The sequence below is a fragment of the Pimephales promelas genome, chromosome 2 (genome assembly GCF_988280905.1).
Source record: "Pimephales promelas chromosome 2, fPimPro1.hap1.1, whole genome shotgun sequence".
In the NCBI taxonomy this organism is placed as follows: domain Eukaryota; kingdom Metazoa; phylum Chordata; class Actinopteri; order Cypriniformes; family Leuciscidae; genus Pimephales; species Pimephales promelas.
The window spans coordinates 11,414,113-11,434,368 of record NC_142770.1 but is presented as its reverse complement, the minus strand read 5'-3'; the positions used below and the strand labels follow the sequence as shown (position 1 = coordinate 11,434,368).

General features: G+C 38.7%; 1 protein-coding gene across 2 annotated transcripts in view; it reads left to right on the top strand.

Moving 5' to 3' along the window:
- The window catches only part of ncanb (neurocan b), a 138,185-nt gene that overhangs the window by 53,462 nt on the left and 64,467 nt on the right, over positions 1-20,256 (top strand). For both annotated transcript variants that reach the window (XM_089135050.1, XM_039682292.2), the window contains exon 8: positions 3,066-4,133. In XM_089135050.1, the coding sequence (XP_088991176.1) occupies positions 3,066-4,133 (1,068 nt within the window). The remainder of the gene's footprint in view (positions 1-3,065; positions 4,134-20,256) is intronic.

Below are 20,256 nucleotides of genomic sequence, written 5' to 3'. Positions count from 1 at the left end.
AATATGAAAATTTTGATAATCCAAACAAAAATTAAAATAAACATCAATTCGATTATTTATCGTGTGAATTTTTTTCCATTTTAAATGATGTCTATCACTCATTTGTGGTATTTTTTCCTATACAAAGAACAATTGTGTTAGTAGTTGAAGAAACACCCATGAACACTGTAAAAATTATATGATCAATAGTTTCATATGCTTTTACATTGCTTTTACTCATCAAAATAAGTCAGTTTAATGTTATTTAAGTTGAAATGACTTAAAGAGATACTCCACTTTTTTGGGAAATGGGCTCATTTTACAACTCCCTCAGAGTTAAACAGTTGAGTTTTACCGTTTTCAAATCCATTCAGCCGATTTTCTGATATTTAGAAGAATATCAGTAACCAGATCGTTTCTGGTCTCATTGACTTCCATAGTAGGAGAAAATATATACTATGATAGTCAATGAGACCAGAAACGGTCTGGTTACAGATATTCTTCTAAATATCAGAAAATCGGCTGAATGGATTCGAAAACGGTAAAACTCGACTGTTTAACCTTCAGGGAGTTGTAAAATGAGCCTATTTCCAAAAAAAGTGGAGTATCCCTTTAAACATCCAAGTTGCTTGTACTTAAAACCTGGGTACACATTTCATTATTGAATGGACTGTTCTTCTAACCCTCAAATATGGCATCCACTTGGTGCAAAAATGCCCTCAGCATACTATGTCCTACAACAACTTGCAGTTGAATTTTTCATTGTTTCTGAAGAAAAACAATACGGCAGCAAATGGTTCTTTAGGTGCAAGCCGTCGAAGAGGAAGGTTGCCGACACAACTCGTTCTCTGGAATACGAGAGTGGGAGGGTCACTGTAGAGGTCGCAGTGCTGAGATGTATTCCTGCTATAGGGCTTTTAATGGCTATCAATGTCTATCATATCCGTGCCAAGTAAAGCTGCATAGTAGGAGAAAGCAAAATGGGATCCAACCTCTGAACATTTAGACCGCTACGAGCCTGAGGCTGGGATTGAAGCATGTCTAACTGGTGTGGTTTTAGTGTGATGGGTTTTTGGCAGCGGTCTGTTCTCAGGGCATCATCAGTACAAATATCCTCCCGCGAACCAAATTCAACAGGGAACATTAATGTTTAATGCCGGGTGAAAATCCAGCTTTAGTCAGCATGCATTATTTACTTCCGAATCTAATTAATGTGCTTTGGCTGAAACCGCAGGCACCGCCACAAACTCCAAGTCTCTCCCAATTATACGAGGCGTGATCATCGTAAGGGATGAGGAGTTTGTGCAAAAAGACACTCGAGATTGAATCTGGCTGCTTTTCGTTTTTCCTCCAGCAGAGGTCATTTAGTATGGCTCAGATTCACTGGCTATTTCACCCTTCACTGCATGCTTCCCTGTCTCTCACTTTGCTTAGAGTTGCACTACATGGAGGCTGTAGAGAATTCAGAAAATCCAGCCGTCTTTTAAAGTCGCCGCCAAAGTTGAGTTCCAAAATAAATTGAATTCGGAAAAAGCATACATCCCATAGAACAATGTGTTTTATATCTCATAATTGGTACTTTTTGTCTTTACAGTTCAGAATCCCAATTGCAAATTTCTCACAACTGCTACTTTGTATCTCATCATTGGGATTTTTTTACCCAGTTGCAACTTTACATCTCCAAATTGGGAGTTTTCCTCCCAATTGGGACTTTTTCTCAAAACTACAACTGTAGCTCACAGTTATGATTTTTTTTCCCCCAATGTAACTAAATCATTCATTTGTGACTGAAAATCACCTATGTCTCAAAAATGGCTATGAAAAGTGAAGTTAGTTTTGTGAAAGTCTATTGTAGAATTTTTTTATGGATGCCACTTGGTTTGATCTCATTTACAAGTCCAAATATGGGTAATCGTCCTATTGTTAAATCCAGTTTTAATGGAAAACTCTATTTACGTAACTGTTTTTATACATCACTTGGACATGTTGAATATCATCAGTCGTGTGACGGCAGAGAGTAATCAGTTATTCATATCATTAATTGCTCAATTACTTGGTTATGTAAATCGCACCACGTCCATGTTACACTGCAACAGCGGCGTCCTGAATAATTCATTATCTTTTAATATTTCATGTTGTGTACTGAACATATGGTCTGTGAATATCTATTCTCATAGCATAAATGCTAAACGCTACGTGTTGCCTTTAAGCCAAATCATGTTACCTAAGCAAATATCTGAATTATTCATCCACATGTTTTAAAGTAAATACTAAAAGGGATAGTTCACCCAAAAAAATTTGGAAGTAACCAGATATTTGTCGGTAGCCATTGACTTCAATAGGATCAAGTCAATGGCTGCAGTTAACTGTCTGGTTACCAACATTCTTCAAAATATCTTCTTTTGTGTTCAGCAGAAGAAAGGTTTGGAACAACTTGAGTGTGAGTAAATGATGACAACATTTTCATTTTTTTTGGTGAACTACACCTTTAAGTTAACCGTATATCTCTTCCACGCAGCAGTGACTTAATAATAATGAGTCAAGTACTTACGACATTTTTACTTTATTGCACACTTCATGACGTAAAATCAATATCTTTTTTCTTTTTGAACATAATGATTTGGGTCTTATTTTGTCTAGGATTACTGTTAGAAAGCATTGGCACTGGAGAGGTGCATGATGTATGAGTCCTTTGTGCCAGGGCAACATAAAGAGAAAAAGCCTTATTACCTGGATTGCTTTCAAAACGAATGTACATTTCATCCCCGTTTCAGCCGGGAGTCAAATGTCACCCTCTGGGAAGAAAATAAAGGTCATTTTAGCTACGCTTGTAGTTCATTTTTTCCTTGAAAAAGGGGTTTGATTAAAAGATAGGTGTGTTTGAGAACGATAGATTAATTGCTGGATATCTCCAGGGCATTGACGGAAAAATAATGACAGTTCTATATCGAGCTGCACGCATTAAAGTTAATTACCATAGTTCTGGGGTGGGAGTTAGCATATTTTACCCACTAATTAAACATACATTTAAATGAAACGATCTCCTCCCTAGCTACTTTAATCACAGTGTCTTGTCGTCCCTGCAGGAGGAATTGGATCAGGAATTTCAGACCCGACTCTTTCTTCAAGTCCATTGGCATCTAAAAGCTTCAGTTCAATGAGGAGCAGTCAACAAATTTGGCCGCTAAAGTCCTTGAAAGTCGCCCCAAGCAATAATAGGCATTTCGCAACTCAAACAAGCAGTCCGATGGAAGCCAAAAGAGGTGGTTTGGAGATCATGACCATTCCTTTCTCCAGGAACAACCCTGAGAACTTCTCCGGGGAAGGGAAAGATTTGAACGAGGGCAGTTATCCTATTCCCAAAGGTCCTCTGCCATCATTATCTGCAGAGGAAGAGAAAGATGCAGAGGGAAGTGGAGGCAAAGACTTACCATTCAGCCATGACAGCCAAATGAAAGGATCCGATGACCACGGCATCCCGCTGGAGACCACTGTCAAATGGCAGCTTATGAGTCTCCAGGCGACTCAACCTACTGGTGCGTCCAGTTCTTCTGAACTCAAGCACGTGGAACCGGCCAGCACAGTTGAGGAAGCCAGGGGGGAAATTGCATACGTCCATTGGCCCATTGAAAAACGCAAAAACAATCCCTCGAATAAAGTCAACGTGCCTTTCGTTAAACGAAAGCAAGACGTAGAGTTGACCAGGGCACCGGAAGTACACACTTACAACATGCCCACCACAACGAGCCCTGTCGTTCCCAGCAAGGACAAGCTAGCAATTATGTCAACCGCTGGGATCACCCCTTCCCAATCTGGAGAAGAAACCACTACCGAAGACATTTTGTGTACTCCGGATCCACCTGTTTCCAGCACGTGGTTACCTGTGATTCAAGAGGAAGTAGATTCGTCACAACCACCAGTTCTTACGGTACCAACGACCCAAGCTGGACCTGCGGTTCAACCGACGAGTCCTGATCCAAACAATGCTTCCCATCAGGCTGAGTCTAGGTCTGGAGGTTCGGAGTCGTTTGTGTCGGCTCATGGCTGGATAACATCCAAACTGGTTCCTATGGAGGAAACTTCATCCCAGTCCACAGGAAGTCCAGAGAAAGACACCACAAACACGAATGTCGCTGGCCCCTCCAGAAGTTCAGGTAAATCGCTCTTCAGTTGTGTTCTGTTGATGGAAGTGAATCTAAATGAATGAAATGTTTTGTTCTTTCATTCTTTTATTTCCATTCTTCCACTCTATTGCTCATTGTTCATTCTTTATTTAGCTTGTTCTTTCTTTTTTCAGTTCTTTTTTTCTACCATTCTTTCTTTCCCATTGCCTTTCTTTTTTAGATTATTCGTTCTTTTTTAATCATTTACTTTTTTGTTTTAGTTTTATGTCCATTCTTTTCTTTCACCATTTTTTCTTACTTTCATTATTTTCCTTTCTTTCATGCTCATTCTTTTGTCTTGTTTTTTACTTTCCTTCCATTCTTTGCTCATTTTTTTTCCTTTTGTTCATTCTTTCTTTTATTTCATTACTTATAACATCTTTTTTCACCTTTTTTCTCTTTTGCTCTTCCATACTTTATTTGATCTATAAAGTATCTCTTACTTTCATTCTTCTTTGTTTCTTTTTGGTTGTTCTTTCTTTTTTCTTCTTCTTAATTCCTTCTTCCATTATTTCTTTCACTCTATTTTTTTCTTTTTTTTTTGCGGTTCCCACTTTAGTCTTATACACTTTTTATTCCATTCTTTCTTTTCCCCTTTCATTGTCTTCTAATTTTGCTATTTCTTCCTTTTATTAATACATTTTTGGTTATTTTTCTTCTATTCTTTCCTTCATTCATCCATACTTTCTTTTGCTCTGTATTTTTCTCTTATTTTTTTCTTTGTGTGGTAAACAAACAGATTGCAAAGAAGCAAATTGCAGCAGCCTCAGAGTAATTAAAGGGTTAGGGCCAGTGCAATTAGATGTAAGTGTTCGGTAAGGCAGAGATCTTAGTCTAAAACAAATCAATGTTGACAGAAGCCAGTAGACGTGTTCAGTAATTGACTCCAGTCTCACTCGAGACTATATGCATGTTTAAAATGGTGCTCTGTACATAAGCTCAACCTCCCCTTGTTCACATCGATTTTCTTAGGGTTGGAGTTTCAAGGGTCTAAGACCCCAGAAACGCTCTTCAGCAAACAAAGCTCTAGTAGGCTTCTGGCATGGAGTGAATGTAAACAGACAAAAGAATGTATCTGTTAACCTGACCATACATTTAGCAGCTTTCGATGCAACATTTTAAAGTATGTCACAACAAAATGTTTTTCAAGCTCAGATTTTGTCTGTCTGTTAAAAAAAAAAAAGAAAGAAATCAGGCATGAATCATTGCATGGCAACAGAAATGACAAAAAAAAAAAACTGAAGCTCCTCTCCAACTAATAGTCAGTTTTCAACTGACAGTGCAGCTCAGAGAGAAACTCGCATTTGAGTGGATTTGCCAGAGGATTTCTTCACAAAAACCCAGTTGCTTTTGAGCAGCGAGAGCAAAGAGTCCTGTTTGTCCTCCTTTTCCTGCAGCGCAGGTGGAAGTTCATAAGCCTTTTTAATCAATGATCTGCCGGTAGAGAGGCTGCTGTTCTCTGCCTCTCCCCCGAGGCCTTTTAGGCGTCAGAGAAGTGGTTTTTGAAAAATAGCCGCCGTCACGGTAGTCATAACACCAACACCAGCACCAGACCGGCCTGCCCTTAATTAGGGAATCACGTCGCTCTGTGATAAGACGAGGAGGTGCTGTGACTTTGCTGTTCCATCACTCTCGCTGACACGGCTTGGAGCTGTTTGCTCATGGAAACAGACGTGTTCATCGGTCTTTGTGCGACAGACAGGTGCAGTCTACAGACTCACACACATGCTACATACTCTCTTACAGACCCACACTATTTTATACTGCGGGTTAATTTTTACTGTGGATTTTTATTTATTTGAAATCATTTTCTTATTTTATTTTAATGTTATTTTAATATTTTATTTAATTTAATAAAGATGTGTGTAAGTTTCATTTTTGGCTGAACTAACCCACTCTTAAAGAGTTAGTTCAGCCAAAAATACAAATCCTGTCAGTAATGACTCTCCCTCATGTTGTTCCAACTCCGTAAGACTTTCGCTCATCTTCGGAACACAAATTAAGATATTTTTGATTAAATCTGAGAGCTGGCTCACTCCTCCATAGGCTTCTATTGTAATTGAAACTCGTCAGCCCAGAAAGGTATTAAAGACATCGTTAAAGTGACTTCAGTGGCTCAACCATAAGTTTATCAAGCGATGAGAATACTTTTTGTGCGCAAACAAACCCAAAATAACGACTTTATTCAACTATTCATTTTCTTCTGACGTGAGTTCTCGTAGTGTTACGTCTCGGTTGCATATGCAACCCCTGTTCCCTGTAGGAGGGAACGGAGACATGGTCGACGTTCGACTGAATGGGATCATGCCAGGGAGCCAGTCATCTTCGAGTACTGTTGAAACGAGCCAATGGAATTGGCGTGCGTGATTAGCATCACACACTCCGCCCCCGCGGCGCGGGTGTATACGTAAGTGGATGCATGAACTAGTTGCTTTTTCGTTGAGGAGCCGAGCGTAAGTTGGAGTCAGCGGTGGTCCAGCAATAGTGGTGAAGGGACTACATCTCACAGGCTTTCGAACATCGAACGTCGACTACGTTGAACGTGAACGACTGAAAGGGAACGTCTCAGTTGCGGTTGCGTATGCTACCACCGTTCCCGGACGAGTGAATGGGATTACCATGAAAACGCCACTAGTGCTGCCTTATGAGTTATACAAGTTTCAACTAATTTTTTTAAGTCTGTTTAATGTCATTTAAGTTGACATTACTTAAACATCCAATTTGGTTGTACTTAAACATTTAAGGCAGCATTATTTTGATCCAGCGTGCACAATTATAAAGATAATGGCACAGAGAAATGATATCGTTGGAATAACTTTAAGATTATTTTTTTCTGCTAATGAACCGGACTTTGCTGCAGTCCGTAGCTTTTTTTTTTTGGTTAAAAATTATCCAAAATATATATTTGAAAAAATACATAACCAGCCAATGTTCAAAACTATCTGCTTGCCTTTGCTGGATTCAAAGCGGTAAGCTTTATTTCCAGTGGTACTTCAATCAATTAATCATTTTTTAGCTTCTCGTTTATTAGATTTCACATAAACCACATACTTAATTCTTTAAGAATATATTCTGAACAAAACTTGCATTCTGCTCACTGCCAGACTCTAAAATATAAAGGGGTTCGGATGGACAACTTGAAAGCCTGTGAGTTATTATCCTCCAGCTCCTTAAGATGAATCACCCACAATACACAATGAATATATGATCACCGTAGTAAATTCAGTGAGGAAAACATTCTTAAACATCATCTTTATTAACTCACAGTTAGCATGGGGAAAAGTCCCGCCCTACTTTTTTGGCCTCGTTAAATATTCTGTTTTCAGAATACATTATGTTCCCATAATTCCACAGTAGTGCGCTGCATGTATGAATCTGACTTTAATAACTTGTGAGTTACTCACACTAGCCCTGAAAGCGTAGTTCAGGGGAGATAATGATTGCATCAGAGGCGAGGAAGCTAGAGCGAATGCTTCCAATGTAGCTTTCAGTCTCCATGGAAGCCATGCGTGCTGTGTTCGGGCTTTGATCATGTGAGCGCCGAGCGCTACTACTGTTTGTCGACAAGCTAACAGTTGTACTTGCAGCTAACTGAGCTGCCAGGCTCTCTCCAGGCGAACATCACCCCCTCCTTCAGATGGTTTGTTTACTGTATCACCACCCACTCGATCCACTGGGTGGTCTTATGTTTAAGCAAACATGATGTTTGTTATATATGTGTGTACTAAAGCGGCTGTACACATCGAAATGCCAGCTTTTTGAGCGCAAGTATTTCAATACATTTTTTAAAATACGGCTTTAAGGACAGGGAAGAAAATGTTTTTGTCATCTGTTTAAAGTTTTTATTTATTTTTGTGCCATTTGTGTCTTTATAAGATAGTACAGACTAGGTGAGATGGAAAAAAAAAGAGCAGGAATAAGATTCGAACCTGCATCATTTGCAACAGAACTAAGGGCCCTTTCACACCTACCTTGATTGGTCCGGACTTTCGGACTTTTCAGTTTGGTCCGAATCAAAATTACAGGTGTGAAACCTCCACCGGACCACGGTCCGGACCATGGGCCGACGGTAGTCTTCAGGTCTCAGTCTGGATCAAACTAAAAAAAAGTTTGTTCTAGTGTGTAAGCATTTCTGTATTGTTTGGACTTTCTGGTGGTTCCCAGAAAGCCGAAAAAACAGAAGGTGGCTGGAGAAATGAGCCGTGTAGCACATGAGATGAGGAGACAAGGTTTTTAATTGAAGGATGGTCTGATAACATAATGAGAAGTCAAATTGCAATCTTCTCCTCCTTTCCTGGCGGCGACGATAAAATGTTAGCTCGATGAGAACGTTCATTTGGCGAATTTGAACTAGCGTTGTGTATAGTTGCGGCTGCTGGTAATTATGCCATAAAAATAACAATATAGTTGCAACAGTATGTGCTTGTTCGTTCATGTTGTCAAAGTTACCCGCCAAATTGAAAACACGCAGACGTCAGACGCACGCCCATTTACTAAACCAATCCATGTCAAGATGCAGCCCACATAGAAGATGACGACAGTATGTCGCGTAGGGGTGGTTAATCTGTCTGATTTCCCGATTCGATTCGATTACGATTATTGAAGTCTCAATTCGATTACAGTCGATTTTCGATTATTAACGATTCTCGATTACCGATTATTGATTTTCCATTTCACAACAGTAAACGAAAATACACTAGATCAACATGTGATTATATTAGCAGCAGCAACATTTTGGTATTAATTGCACTTTTTATTTGTTTGATATTCATTGAAAATATAATGATGGTTAGTGAGGACATGCAAACATGCTTGTTGTCTACTACTTAGGCAACTCATTATCTTTACATTTATTAACTTTAATTTTTTTTCCAAAAGCAATTTTGTTGCATTATAATGCAAATGCACCTGGTTCTATTAATTGACAGCATTAAAATGTATTTTGTGATTTCCTTCAATTGAAAATATTTGAAGCAAGTTTGGGGGACTTGAAGGGCACCCGATTCAGAGAATCACCTAGAAATTCAAAAGAACAGCATTTATCTGAAATGGAAAGCTTTTGTAACATTAAACAATACCGTTCAAATGTTTGGAGTCGGTAAGAATTTTTATTTAATTTTTTGGGCAAAAGAAAAAAGAAATCTATACTTTTATTCATCAAGGATAAATTAAGTTGATCAAAAGTTAAAGTACAAGACATTTATAATGTTACAAATCGATTATCTGAATCTTTTGTGTGTGACTATAAATAATTTGCTTTAAAAGTACAAATTAATGACCCATAAAGAATTAATGCACAATATATTTTATTAACATAACATTACAAAGAACGACCAGGAAAATAAATGTTTGCTTGAACTAGGAGCATACTTGTAGTAAATAAATAATATAACGACTGGTGCAGCCGAGTGTTTTTCCTCCTCTGGCTGGAAAGGTGTCATATGGCTTATCATATTTGTCGTGTTTCCGTCATTGGTTTTATTCCACAAAGCGTACAACTAGTGCGGCTCTTGTCCAGCTCCTTTCCCCCTTCAACTTCAGAAGCCAAAATATTTCCAGACGTCAGCTTTTAACCTAACAAGGAAAGTGTTGGATCTCGCGTGCCATCTCATCTCTGTTATGTGCACGCCACAGACGGTCCCGCCACTGCACTTCCGCGCTTCAGAGTTCCGTCTTTCGCGTTCCGTCAATATTACGTTATTATAAATACATATAATTTTTTTTTTTTGAAATCGATTTTTTGACATTTGTGAATCGATTCAGGATCGTCCACGTCCGCATCGCGATGCATCGAGAATCGATTTTTTTCCCCACCCCTAATGTCGCGTTAAGTTATTTTAGTGCTCTCGCATTATTGCAGTGTAAAACCAAACCAAAACTTTCTGAAAGTATAAAATGTATCAAAAACTGAACTTTAGTTTGGACCTTGTTGCGGACTTTCAGGTGTGAAACGCCCTAAGTCTCTAAATTCCGGCAAAAGTCTCTCTTTCCGGCAATCCAATTAGATCATTACGAATCACACTGTACTACACTAACCTAATAAACTTGGGTATGACATGTATGTTGACTGTTCGATTGACACCTGAAGGCTACATCACAAATTAGTATAGAAGAACAAAACGTCATCAGCATGCGCTAGTGGTGAACAAATAGAGCAAGTTGAATCGTACTTTGGCAATTGTGGTTTTAAATGTGCGCTGAGAATAAGAAGAGGATGCGAAAGAGGAGAATATGGATGCGGTCATGGCTAGGGAAAAGAGGCCAACTTAGCAAGACAATTTTGAAAATGGAGTTTGATGAAGTAGTTAAAAGTTTCTGGTAAGTTCAATACACCATTTCATGTTGCATTTTAATTGGCTAGTGAGATGATCATGCTAAATTTCTGACACTGTCAGAAAATTATCACAGGCTATCTTTGGTCGCAAGACTGTCTTTGAACCTCTCTCAATCTATGGCGCAGGACCACCTTTTAGGAGCAACGACCACAGAAATTGCCACGATTGGTCATCTTTCTTTTGGGATAGCCCAAATTCAATGTGTACTGGGCAAAAGGCATAGACAGTATAAGAAATGGACTGAGCGATCTCATTGGAACTCCATTGAGACGATTGAAGCCCGTTTTTGGCGTTTTTTTTAGCACTTCCGTTTCTGACGCGCAGACTCAAACAGAGCTTGACGACGTAGATGTCTGTCTTCTAGTGCTGTGGCATGAGAAATCTGAATCATTCCCTTCCCAAACATGCAGAGGCGTAGAGTGTGAGTAGGAGCTGTCCATGAGCTAGGAGCAGGAGACACTTTTGCTAGGTATTCTGATGAATTATTTTGTCATTTTGCCTCCATGTTTCCCCGATTGGGCGCGAGCTTCTTCTCCTGTCCATACGGTAATCTCTCTACTGTGCGACAGAGAGTCGCGTGGGTATGACGCAATCGTTAGCTTACTTTCACTAAAACTGCTTCTACTGGGCCATAACATAAGCTACAAGGTAATGGAGCATTTTACACATTGTCGTGTTTCTTTAGAAATAAATAAAGGACAAATGGGGTCTTCAAACGCCTCAGATGTAAAGTTATTCACCGTCAAAGTGACGCCAAAATGAATGGGAGTCAATGGGAATGCTAACGCAAGTGAAGTTCTGCTACAAGATGGCAGCTCCCGCGAGGCTTCAACTTCCGGTCGATGGATTACCCCCTCGGCAAAAGGGTAGCGTGCACACATTCAAAAGCAATTTAAATACCCTGACTCCCTAATTGGATTATTACCCTAATTGGATTATTTCATTTCAAGTTAAAAAAAAAATAGTTAACTATAAAAACCCTGATATTAAACTCCTCTTTCTGTCATAAGCTATTTAGTAAACTCAAAATCATCTTCCATCATCTCATGCCCAGCGTTTTCATAAACACAGTGCGAGTTCTGCCAGGTCGGAAATTGAACCAAAAGTCTGATGTTCCTGATATCCAATGGCTTCATTGTCACGCCGCTGACCTGGATTGAGTCGGGAACACTGTGATGAAGTATCCTCTTCTATCTGATTATACGTTCTGCTTCAGGTTCCCTGCCGACTGGGCTGTATCTTGCCGGAACTGAATAGACCAGACAGCTCCGACTCCCTCCACACCCCACTGAGATGCTTATTTTAGCAACATGGCATTTTATTCTCCCCTATCACTTTGAGATAGAAAGTGTTTCAGCATTTAATGTGCTTGATAATGTACATGCACGCAGACAAGCCGCCATGCAGTGTTAAAATTTACTTTCTATTTTTTTGTTCTAAGTACGTCTTTGCGAGCAAAATCCATTTGAATCCACCAGGAATTTCGCAATGAAAGTTGTTCACATGGATTTACCACGTATTTAGACAACATAAAGATGCTTGGTTTGAAAGTGATTTCTGTGTGAGCTGTGCTCAAATCGCTACTATTGACAATAGACAATGGACCTTTTTCCCCCGCAAAATTTCATTAATCTAATCTTCCGATGACAATAAAATTTACTTTAGTATTTTGTCATGTCAAATTCATTTTGGTTAGTTTTACTCAGACTAAAATGGCATTTTGTCATATTTTTGTCAATAGTATTTTAAAAGTAAAAACCACATATCGAAAAGTCAATGGCATTGATAAACATGATAAAAAAACGATTATGCGTGTTGATAGCACGCGAAAAATGGAAATGCGAATTGCCGTGTCATACATACGCCATTTCATGAGATCAGTCTGGTTTATTAATTGTTTTAAGCATCATAAATGACTTAACTTTGTATGTATAGATTCCGATTAATCCATTTGTCACACGGATTTGTTGCATTGACCAACAAAAGGCTGCTTGGTTTGAAAGTGAGTTAAAATTTTTGTGGGCGAAATCCAGCAATTTCAATATGAATCCACGCGATCAGGAATTTTGCGGTATAATTAGATTTCCACACGTGGATTCACCGTGATGACCAACAAAAAGCTGCTTGGTTTTTTGTTGGTCCAAGTAACCAACCAAAGCAAGTCAAATTTGTACTTTTCTTAAGTCTCATTAGAACTACAAAAACACGACCTGATCTGGCAATCTGTTGTAGCAGATATAGGACCGCAAAGCGAACCCAGAAGTGCCTTTCACCCTGTTACGACTTAATGAACCACTGAAACGATTTTGGAAACATTAAAGCTACACTGTGTAACTCCTTTAGTTAATTCTTAGCTAAAAACACTTAATTATTTCAAAAATATATGTGCTCATTAATGTATATTTCATTCAAGTAATAAAGTATTTTCGTGAGTGTATAATATGCCATTGAAAATACATATGGGTCAGGGGTTCTAATGTCAGTCGCCATGTTGCCCCTCCATCTTGAAAGTACATTAGCCAAAGAGGGACATACCCGTTAATTCAAGCTTCGCCTTTCGCGTTTACGTTTGAGTTAACACTCATAGACGAGGTCGAACTGGAAGCCATGTTAATCTTGGACTACATTGGCCACCGTAGGAGTTAAAACGAAATCGAAATTGAGAGGAACAGAAACTAATATTCACTGGATGGTCATATACCTTTTCACCACTAGATGGGGGTAAAAATCACACAGTGTAGCTTTAAGAAGTGACTTTCATACATTGCTACACTATTGAAAATTCATCAGCTCAGTTGTCAGTCCCATAAATAACTGAACTCAGTGTGTACATGGTCGGATGAATCACTCAGAACATTATTTCAATGGCAGTGTATGAGGACACACTTGATACAAGCTTCAATCAACTTCACTTCAAGCTTTTAGATGCGTTTTGTGCATGAACAACAGCAGCTTTAACAGAATTCTCCTCAGAGACAAACTCAGTGACATCAAATTATGTTCAGCAGGGCACATCTGCCAAGACAAGCTGGAGATGGAATATGAAAATGAAAGAAAGGACCAAACAATAAGGACTGTTGATGTGCCTAGCAGCCTGAAGCCTACAGCATGGAGAAGCTTCAACCATTAACTGTGTGTCAGATTCTCCAGGCACTAACAATAGCGCAGATACTCTTCTCTCTCTCCCGCTCTCATATCCCCTTGTTTCTTCCATATTTTACATTCATAGGGAAATGAAATCAGCTCTTGTCCCTTGCAACAAACTCTTGCATATCAGAGTTTAGTTTTAGCATCAACCCTATTAATAGGGATGTTTAATGTGAGATTTTGAGTTATTTATGCAAATCTCAAGATGCGTGTGACACCGACAGGCTTTAATCTTTTCGTTGTAGTGGTGAGGTACGTCAAGACGGGGATATTATTGGAACGCCGAGGTGTTTAATGTCAGGATTATTTTAGGATTCTCATTGCCAGGATGAAGTTTAGTGCCTTTCTAGCTAAAATCTGACCTCAAATTGTTGGTTTTAAGTGTTTGAGGATTATGTGCCCGTAAGCGCTTTGAATTGTCTCTTTTAAAGAATCGTGTTTCTCAAGTACTTGGGGTCTAAAAAAAGATTTTTGAAACCGCTTGCAGGTAAAAACCAAGAAATAAGAGAACATCATGCTGTTTTGACGTAGTGTCAACTCTTATTTCTGTGATTCACTTGCTTTTTCAGACACCATAATCCCTGGCTGTAGGATTTTAAGATTTTCAGCATGTTTTTGCAGCCCATTCTCACTCCCAAGGCGTCACCTAACTGACGCCTTGGGAAGCATTTGGACATGCTTCAATATCTGACGCTTTAGGCGCCCTTTAGCGTCAGTTAGATGACGCCCTAGGATCACGTGTACCCTACCCCCACCCCACACCTAAACCTAACCGCGTCCTCTAACTGACGCTTTCCTTTAGCGTCAGTTAGATGACGCCGTAGGATCGCGTCATGTAAGTGACGCTAAAGGGCGCCTAAAACGTCAAATATTGAAGCATGGTCAAAGGTGACGCCTTGGGGTGAGAATGCGTTGGTTTTTGTGTGGTGAGATTTACTGTAGTCATGTTGGCTCAGTGGTCTCGAATGTTGGCACATCAGGTTTGTTTTTAGCATTTGTGTACATATAACATAGTTGTCTGCATTTTGTGGATGCATCTGCTGTTATAGAAACAGTGCTGGTAGGTAATGAAGTAAAAGTAAAGTTTTCTGTCGAGTGATCTCAAAACAGTGTCACTTTTCCAGTAATGATCACTATTGATTCATTCCAGTAAATTGCTTCAGGTTGCATGAATTAACTCTTTCTTGTCAGCGTTTTTGAAAAAAGTTGCCAGCCACCGCCAGCATTTTTGATCATTTTCACAAAACTTTCATGGCCCCAGAATATTTTGTTGTGTGAATATCTGAATATATATATATATATATATATATTCTATCTTCATGCATTATTTTTTTTTATTAACAGAGTTTCATAAAAAACTGCAAAATTTTGATCATAAGGCTGAGAAAATCATGTTATTGTCAAATACTTCTTCAGAACGATGATCAAAACAAAGATAGAGTAGATCGAGTCCATCAACACCCCTGAAGTCCTATACCTCGTCCTTTATATGCTGTTTAACGTTGATGATCATATTATTTTACATATTACATATGCTATCGCATGTTTCTGCTTCTTCTTTACCTGTGTTTTGATCAGGAGATTCAGTACTTGTTCAGAAGTTATATAATAGCGCCCCCTACCGTATAAAATTTCCGTCAATGGCGGGAAAGCGTTGTCTCACAAATGACGGAAATTTCAGCCCGGTCTTATCCCAAGGCGTCATATACTGATGCTTTTGACATTTGCATCTACATCCGACGCACATGGCACCCATTAGCGTCAATATGAGATGCAGATATATAGGGGCCAGAAGGCGTCTCCTAGTGGTCTAAACCTAACCCTAGGATGAGAATGCGTTGGAAATAGGGAATGTGTTGGAAATAGTAGAATGCGTTGGAAATAGGTATGGAAAGAGTCGCATCTTTATTACAGATTCCTCGATTTGATTCAGATTCACAAGCGATCGACTTGATTGGACTCAAATACCAATATTATGATGATCAGCTGAACTTCCAAACTAATTCCGCCTAGTTTTGCCAATTTTTGTAAACTCTCTCTGCTTTTCTACAGCAAATACTGAGTGCTATAAGGGTTTGTTCCACTGTGGTGCAAGTTACGTCATCCCACCAGTGGTAAACGGAAACTCCAGCCTTCCTCAGGTTCATTCTTCCAGCAACATTAAATCACTGCTTGTTCTGTGCCAGTAGATTGCTGTGGTCCACAGGGATGCAGAGTTATCTGTGTTGCGGTAGAAATAGGCCTTGGCATCCCAGGGTGCACACTCAGCTTACCTCCACAGTAATTGCAACCTCACATTCAGTGAATGATGAGCGCTGGTGATTTGACCTCCTAGGCTCAGAGGATGGTGTCACGTATAAACTTCACTGAAAGAAGTGTGATAAACTAATTTAGAGTTGTGAAAATCTGTAATTTGCCTCAAAATGATGTGTAATTTGTGCTTTTTCTTGCATTTCGAGAGCGCTTGTTTGTATTGTGACTAATTGTGGCATTTAATTGACTTAATGATTCACCACCCACAGCGGGTTTTATTCTCAGCAATAGTTAAATTGGGACAGCTCAAATACAGAAAATCTGGAATAATGTTTATTTCCATGTATTGGTTGATTTATGTGCAACCAAGTGAAACGTTCCTATGAAAGTTAAAAGCTGTATGAATTTTTCAAGCTTGGATATAATAAGAGGAAGCAGACAGACAACTAAATGTCTTTGTATCGCTCCATATGGCGGCTGTAGAAATGAAAGTCCCACCTTTGAGGTAAAAGACCCTATCAATTTTGTTTGCACGTTAAAGATGCGCCGGTAACACTTTACAATACGGGTGCACTAATATGCATTAATTCATGCTTAACTAATGCACAGATAATCAAGAGTTAATATATAACTCATGAAGAACTAAACCATTAATTAATGATTACTACATCAGCAACTAATAAAGAGTCTATATGATTAATAGATTAAGTAATACATGAATTGCTATTAATTCAATGTGTCATTGTGTATTAATTCCTCAATAACATATTTTAGTAACTAATAGTGTAAATTAATGTGTTAATTACCACAATTAGTCAAAGCTATGCACTTCAACTTTCAGATGTCTGCTTTAAATAATCATTAGCTAATGATTTGCAAAGGTATCATTATGTTATGACTTTACTTGTTGGGGCACATCATTATTAACTAGTCACTAACAATGAAGTAATTAATCAAGTGTTAATGCATATTAGTATACCTGTCATATTATTTGGAAGTTGAAATACAAGGCTTTGGCTGGTAATTAACATATTAATTAACACTATTAGTTAAAAAAAATGAGTTATTATGGAATTAATCCACAATTACATGTTTAATTAATAACAATTCATGTATGGACTAATACATTAACCTTACAGACTCTTAATTAGTTCCTAATGTGGTAATCATTAATGAATAGCTTAGATAATCATTAGTTACACATTAATTCAGTATTATCTGTGCATTAGTGCACCCGTATTGTAAAGTGTTACCGATCCGCCTGAAAAGTTTTTTTTTTCATGATTTGTGCAAAAGTAACTACAATTATGAGGAATTTATACAGTATGGAGAGACTGATCCACGTATTGAAAATGTAATAATGAGAGAAATCGCAAGGCAGTTTTTAGGAATTTAATAGTCAAGTCAAAATATAATATTTACATTAAAGTTAAAAGCAGTCCTCCTGGCGTCACATACGTTCAAATCACTTTGGTCAACTAAAAAACTAATATGCAACAAACTATATGGTAGGGATGCACCGATATGAACATTTTGGCTGATACCGATAACCGATAATTCTTTATATTTGAAAGCCGATAACCGATATATCAGCTGATAAATTTAAATCCATCCAAGAGATTTCAATAATGTTTCAAGAAAATCAAAAACATAAACAGTGCTCAACAAGTGTCTCAGCTGAAGGGAATAATACATTATTTATCGGCTTTAATATATCGGCCACATTTTCTTACAAGGCCGATAACGATAACATTAAAAATGAATATATATCAGCCGATACCGATATGGTGGCCGATATATTGTGCATCCCTACAATATGGAATTAATTTTGCAGGTTGAGTAGCATAAGTTACATTGGGTCACATAAATCCTCTTCTTCGTGTGTGTGTATGTGTGTGACCAATCCTACTCGACCTGCTCCGAACAGTGAGACTGAGTGAGTGAGTGAGTGAGTGACTTATTTTGGGGTGAAATATCCCTTTAAATAAGGAAAATGTGTAGGGGTGTGAAAGTTGTTGAAAGGATGTTAACAAAATATCACCCTGTGGACACGAGATGCACTATAAGAATCGCTGAAGTTCTCGCAACACTTTATTCCATCAGTGATTTTTACTTGTGTAGGCCAGCCACTATAATTATATCTCTATTGTTTTCAAGTGTGAAGATCTCGAAGGGGCTTGATTGGATCTTACTGCGGTGAAGTCTTCAAGTATTTCTCCTTTAACAAGGCCTTCAGTGTAGCATCATAAACAGCTTGTTTATGAGAGAATGGAGAATGTACACTTAAGAGTTGAGGCAGTGAAGCACTGTCTTAGTATTTTATTTTCCTACACTGTCCCTCATGGCCATGGACTGTGTTTTTGTGATTCAGCAGCAGAGATCAAAGTTTAATGGGATGGCAGATGCTTTGGAATCAGTAGCTTTTTTTTCTTAAAACTTGCGATTTCTACAAGAAGTCTTTGTGAAAGGCTGGTGTCACGGTTGTGGTGTAGACAAAGAGAGGCTGAGGCAAAAAGCTCCAATACAAAGATTTACTCGGAATCAAAACAGGTACAGGTACAGGCAGGCAGAAGGTACACACACAAACTCCATGTAACATTCACAACGACCGACAAGGACAGACTGAACAGAAGCTAACTAAATACAAGTAAGAATCAAACATAACAAGGTGAAGACAGGTGACACAGATGAACAGGACGATGAACAGGTGGCTGATTAAGGGAGTGAGTTCAGGTGTGGAGACAAGAGGATCCTGGGAAGTGTAGTGCAGATGACGAAGACAGACTGGTGCAGACGAGGACTGTGACAGCTGGAAGCTTACGCTGCTATTTTGAACCAATAATTGGAACAAAGGGCAGTTGAAGGATGATGTTTGTAATTCAAATATTTATCGGACTCCATTATATAACCATTTCACAAGATGTAAACAACACTGGTCCAGAAGCACTTCCTGTTTCAGTTTGTAACCGTTTTCTTTATTTCACATGTAAAAAAAACATCTTAAAGATGTTTGTTTAACTTTTTGATTCAGTTTTAAATGTTCCGTTGGTTGTATTTTATCCCAGCTTTTATGTAGTGTTAAAAAACTGAAACAGGAAGTGCTTCTGGACCAGTGTTGTTTACATCTTGTGAAATGGTCTATACTCACAATATAATGAATCGTACTCCATTAAAGTTGATGTTATTCTTTAAACTCTTATTTTTTAATATAAATGTCTTTCTTAGAACTGATTGGAAAATGTAGCATTACCAAAACTTTGTAGCCTACATAGATGACCATTTAACTTTCTAAAATAAAAAAACTCATTCAGAAACTTAAGTAAACAAAAACACCTTAATGGTGCGTTCACACCGGACGCGAATAGCGTGTCAGACGCGAATGATTTCAATGTTAAGTCAATGCAAAGATGCGTTACGCACGTAAAAAATTCCTGCGCCGTGAATGAGGCGTAGAGTGTGGCGCGGAAGACGCGAATACGCCACATTCCCACGTCAAGTTTGCGCGAATTGAGTGTCTGGCGCGTTAAGCGCGAATGATTTAGTTAGTGCTATTTGTGCATTCACACGTTTGACGCGAATTCGCGTCTGCCGCCCGAGTTGAAAAATCTGAACTTTGGCGTCAATTCGCGCCGCGTTAACCAAACCGGAACCTAGCTGCTTGCTCACGTGGTGAAGTATCTGGATGCTTCAATAAATTATTTTGTAATATGACTGAATGCATGGTGGGATTATGCACAACAAAGCATAAAAACAATATAAAATAAAAACAATGGCCGCCAACGGATTTCGATTGTGACGTGAGTCACGCGCGAACATTTCGTTTCAAACTTTTGTTTTTACGCGCGTCAGTTTCACTCTTGACACGCGAATTAACACAAAGTGGTCAAGCGTCAAACTAGACGTGTCAGGCGCGAATTTGACGCGCTATTCACGTTCGGTGTGAACGCAGCATAAGACATTAATCCATGCCCATCGCCAAACTTTAGATTCACTTCCCTCTTAATAGAAATGGTTTAACCCAACACAAGAAAAAGGGAAGCTGTTACCCCGCCCCCTCCTTTGATGAGTCACAGGAACAAGATCTGGTGAGTAGACAGCATGTGGGGTAACTGTTTGCCATGTGGGAACAAATACAGATTTGAAATAATAAATAACAATCCATAACTTGTCTCCGAGTGGTTAATGGGGAAAATACATTAAAAATAACAACTATAATAGATCTAACACGTTGTGATGACCGCTGACATGTGCACCTATCTGCAATCAACTCAAGCCGCATATCTTAAACTTATAAATGTATATTTTATAATAATATACCAGATTAAACAATTATATCGTAAACCTAATAGACTGCAACATAATCAACAGAAACACAAAAC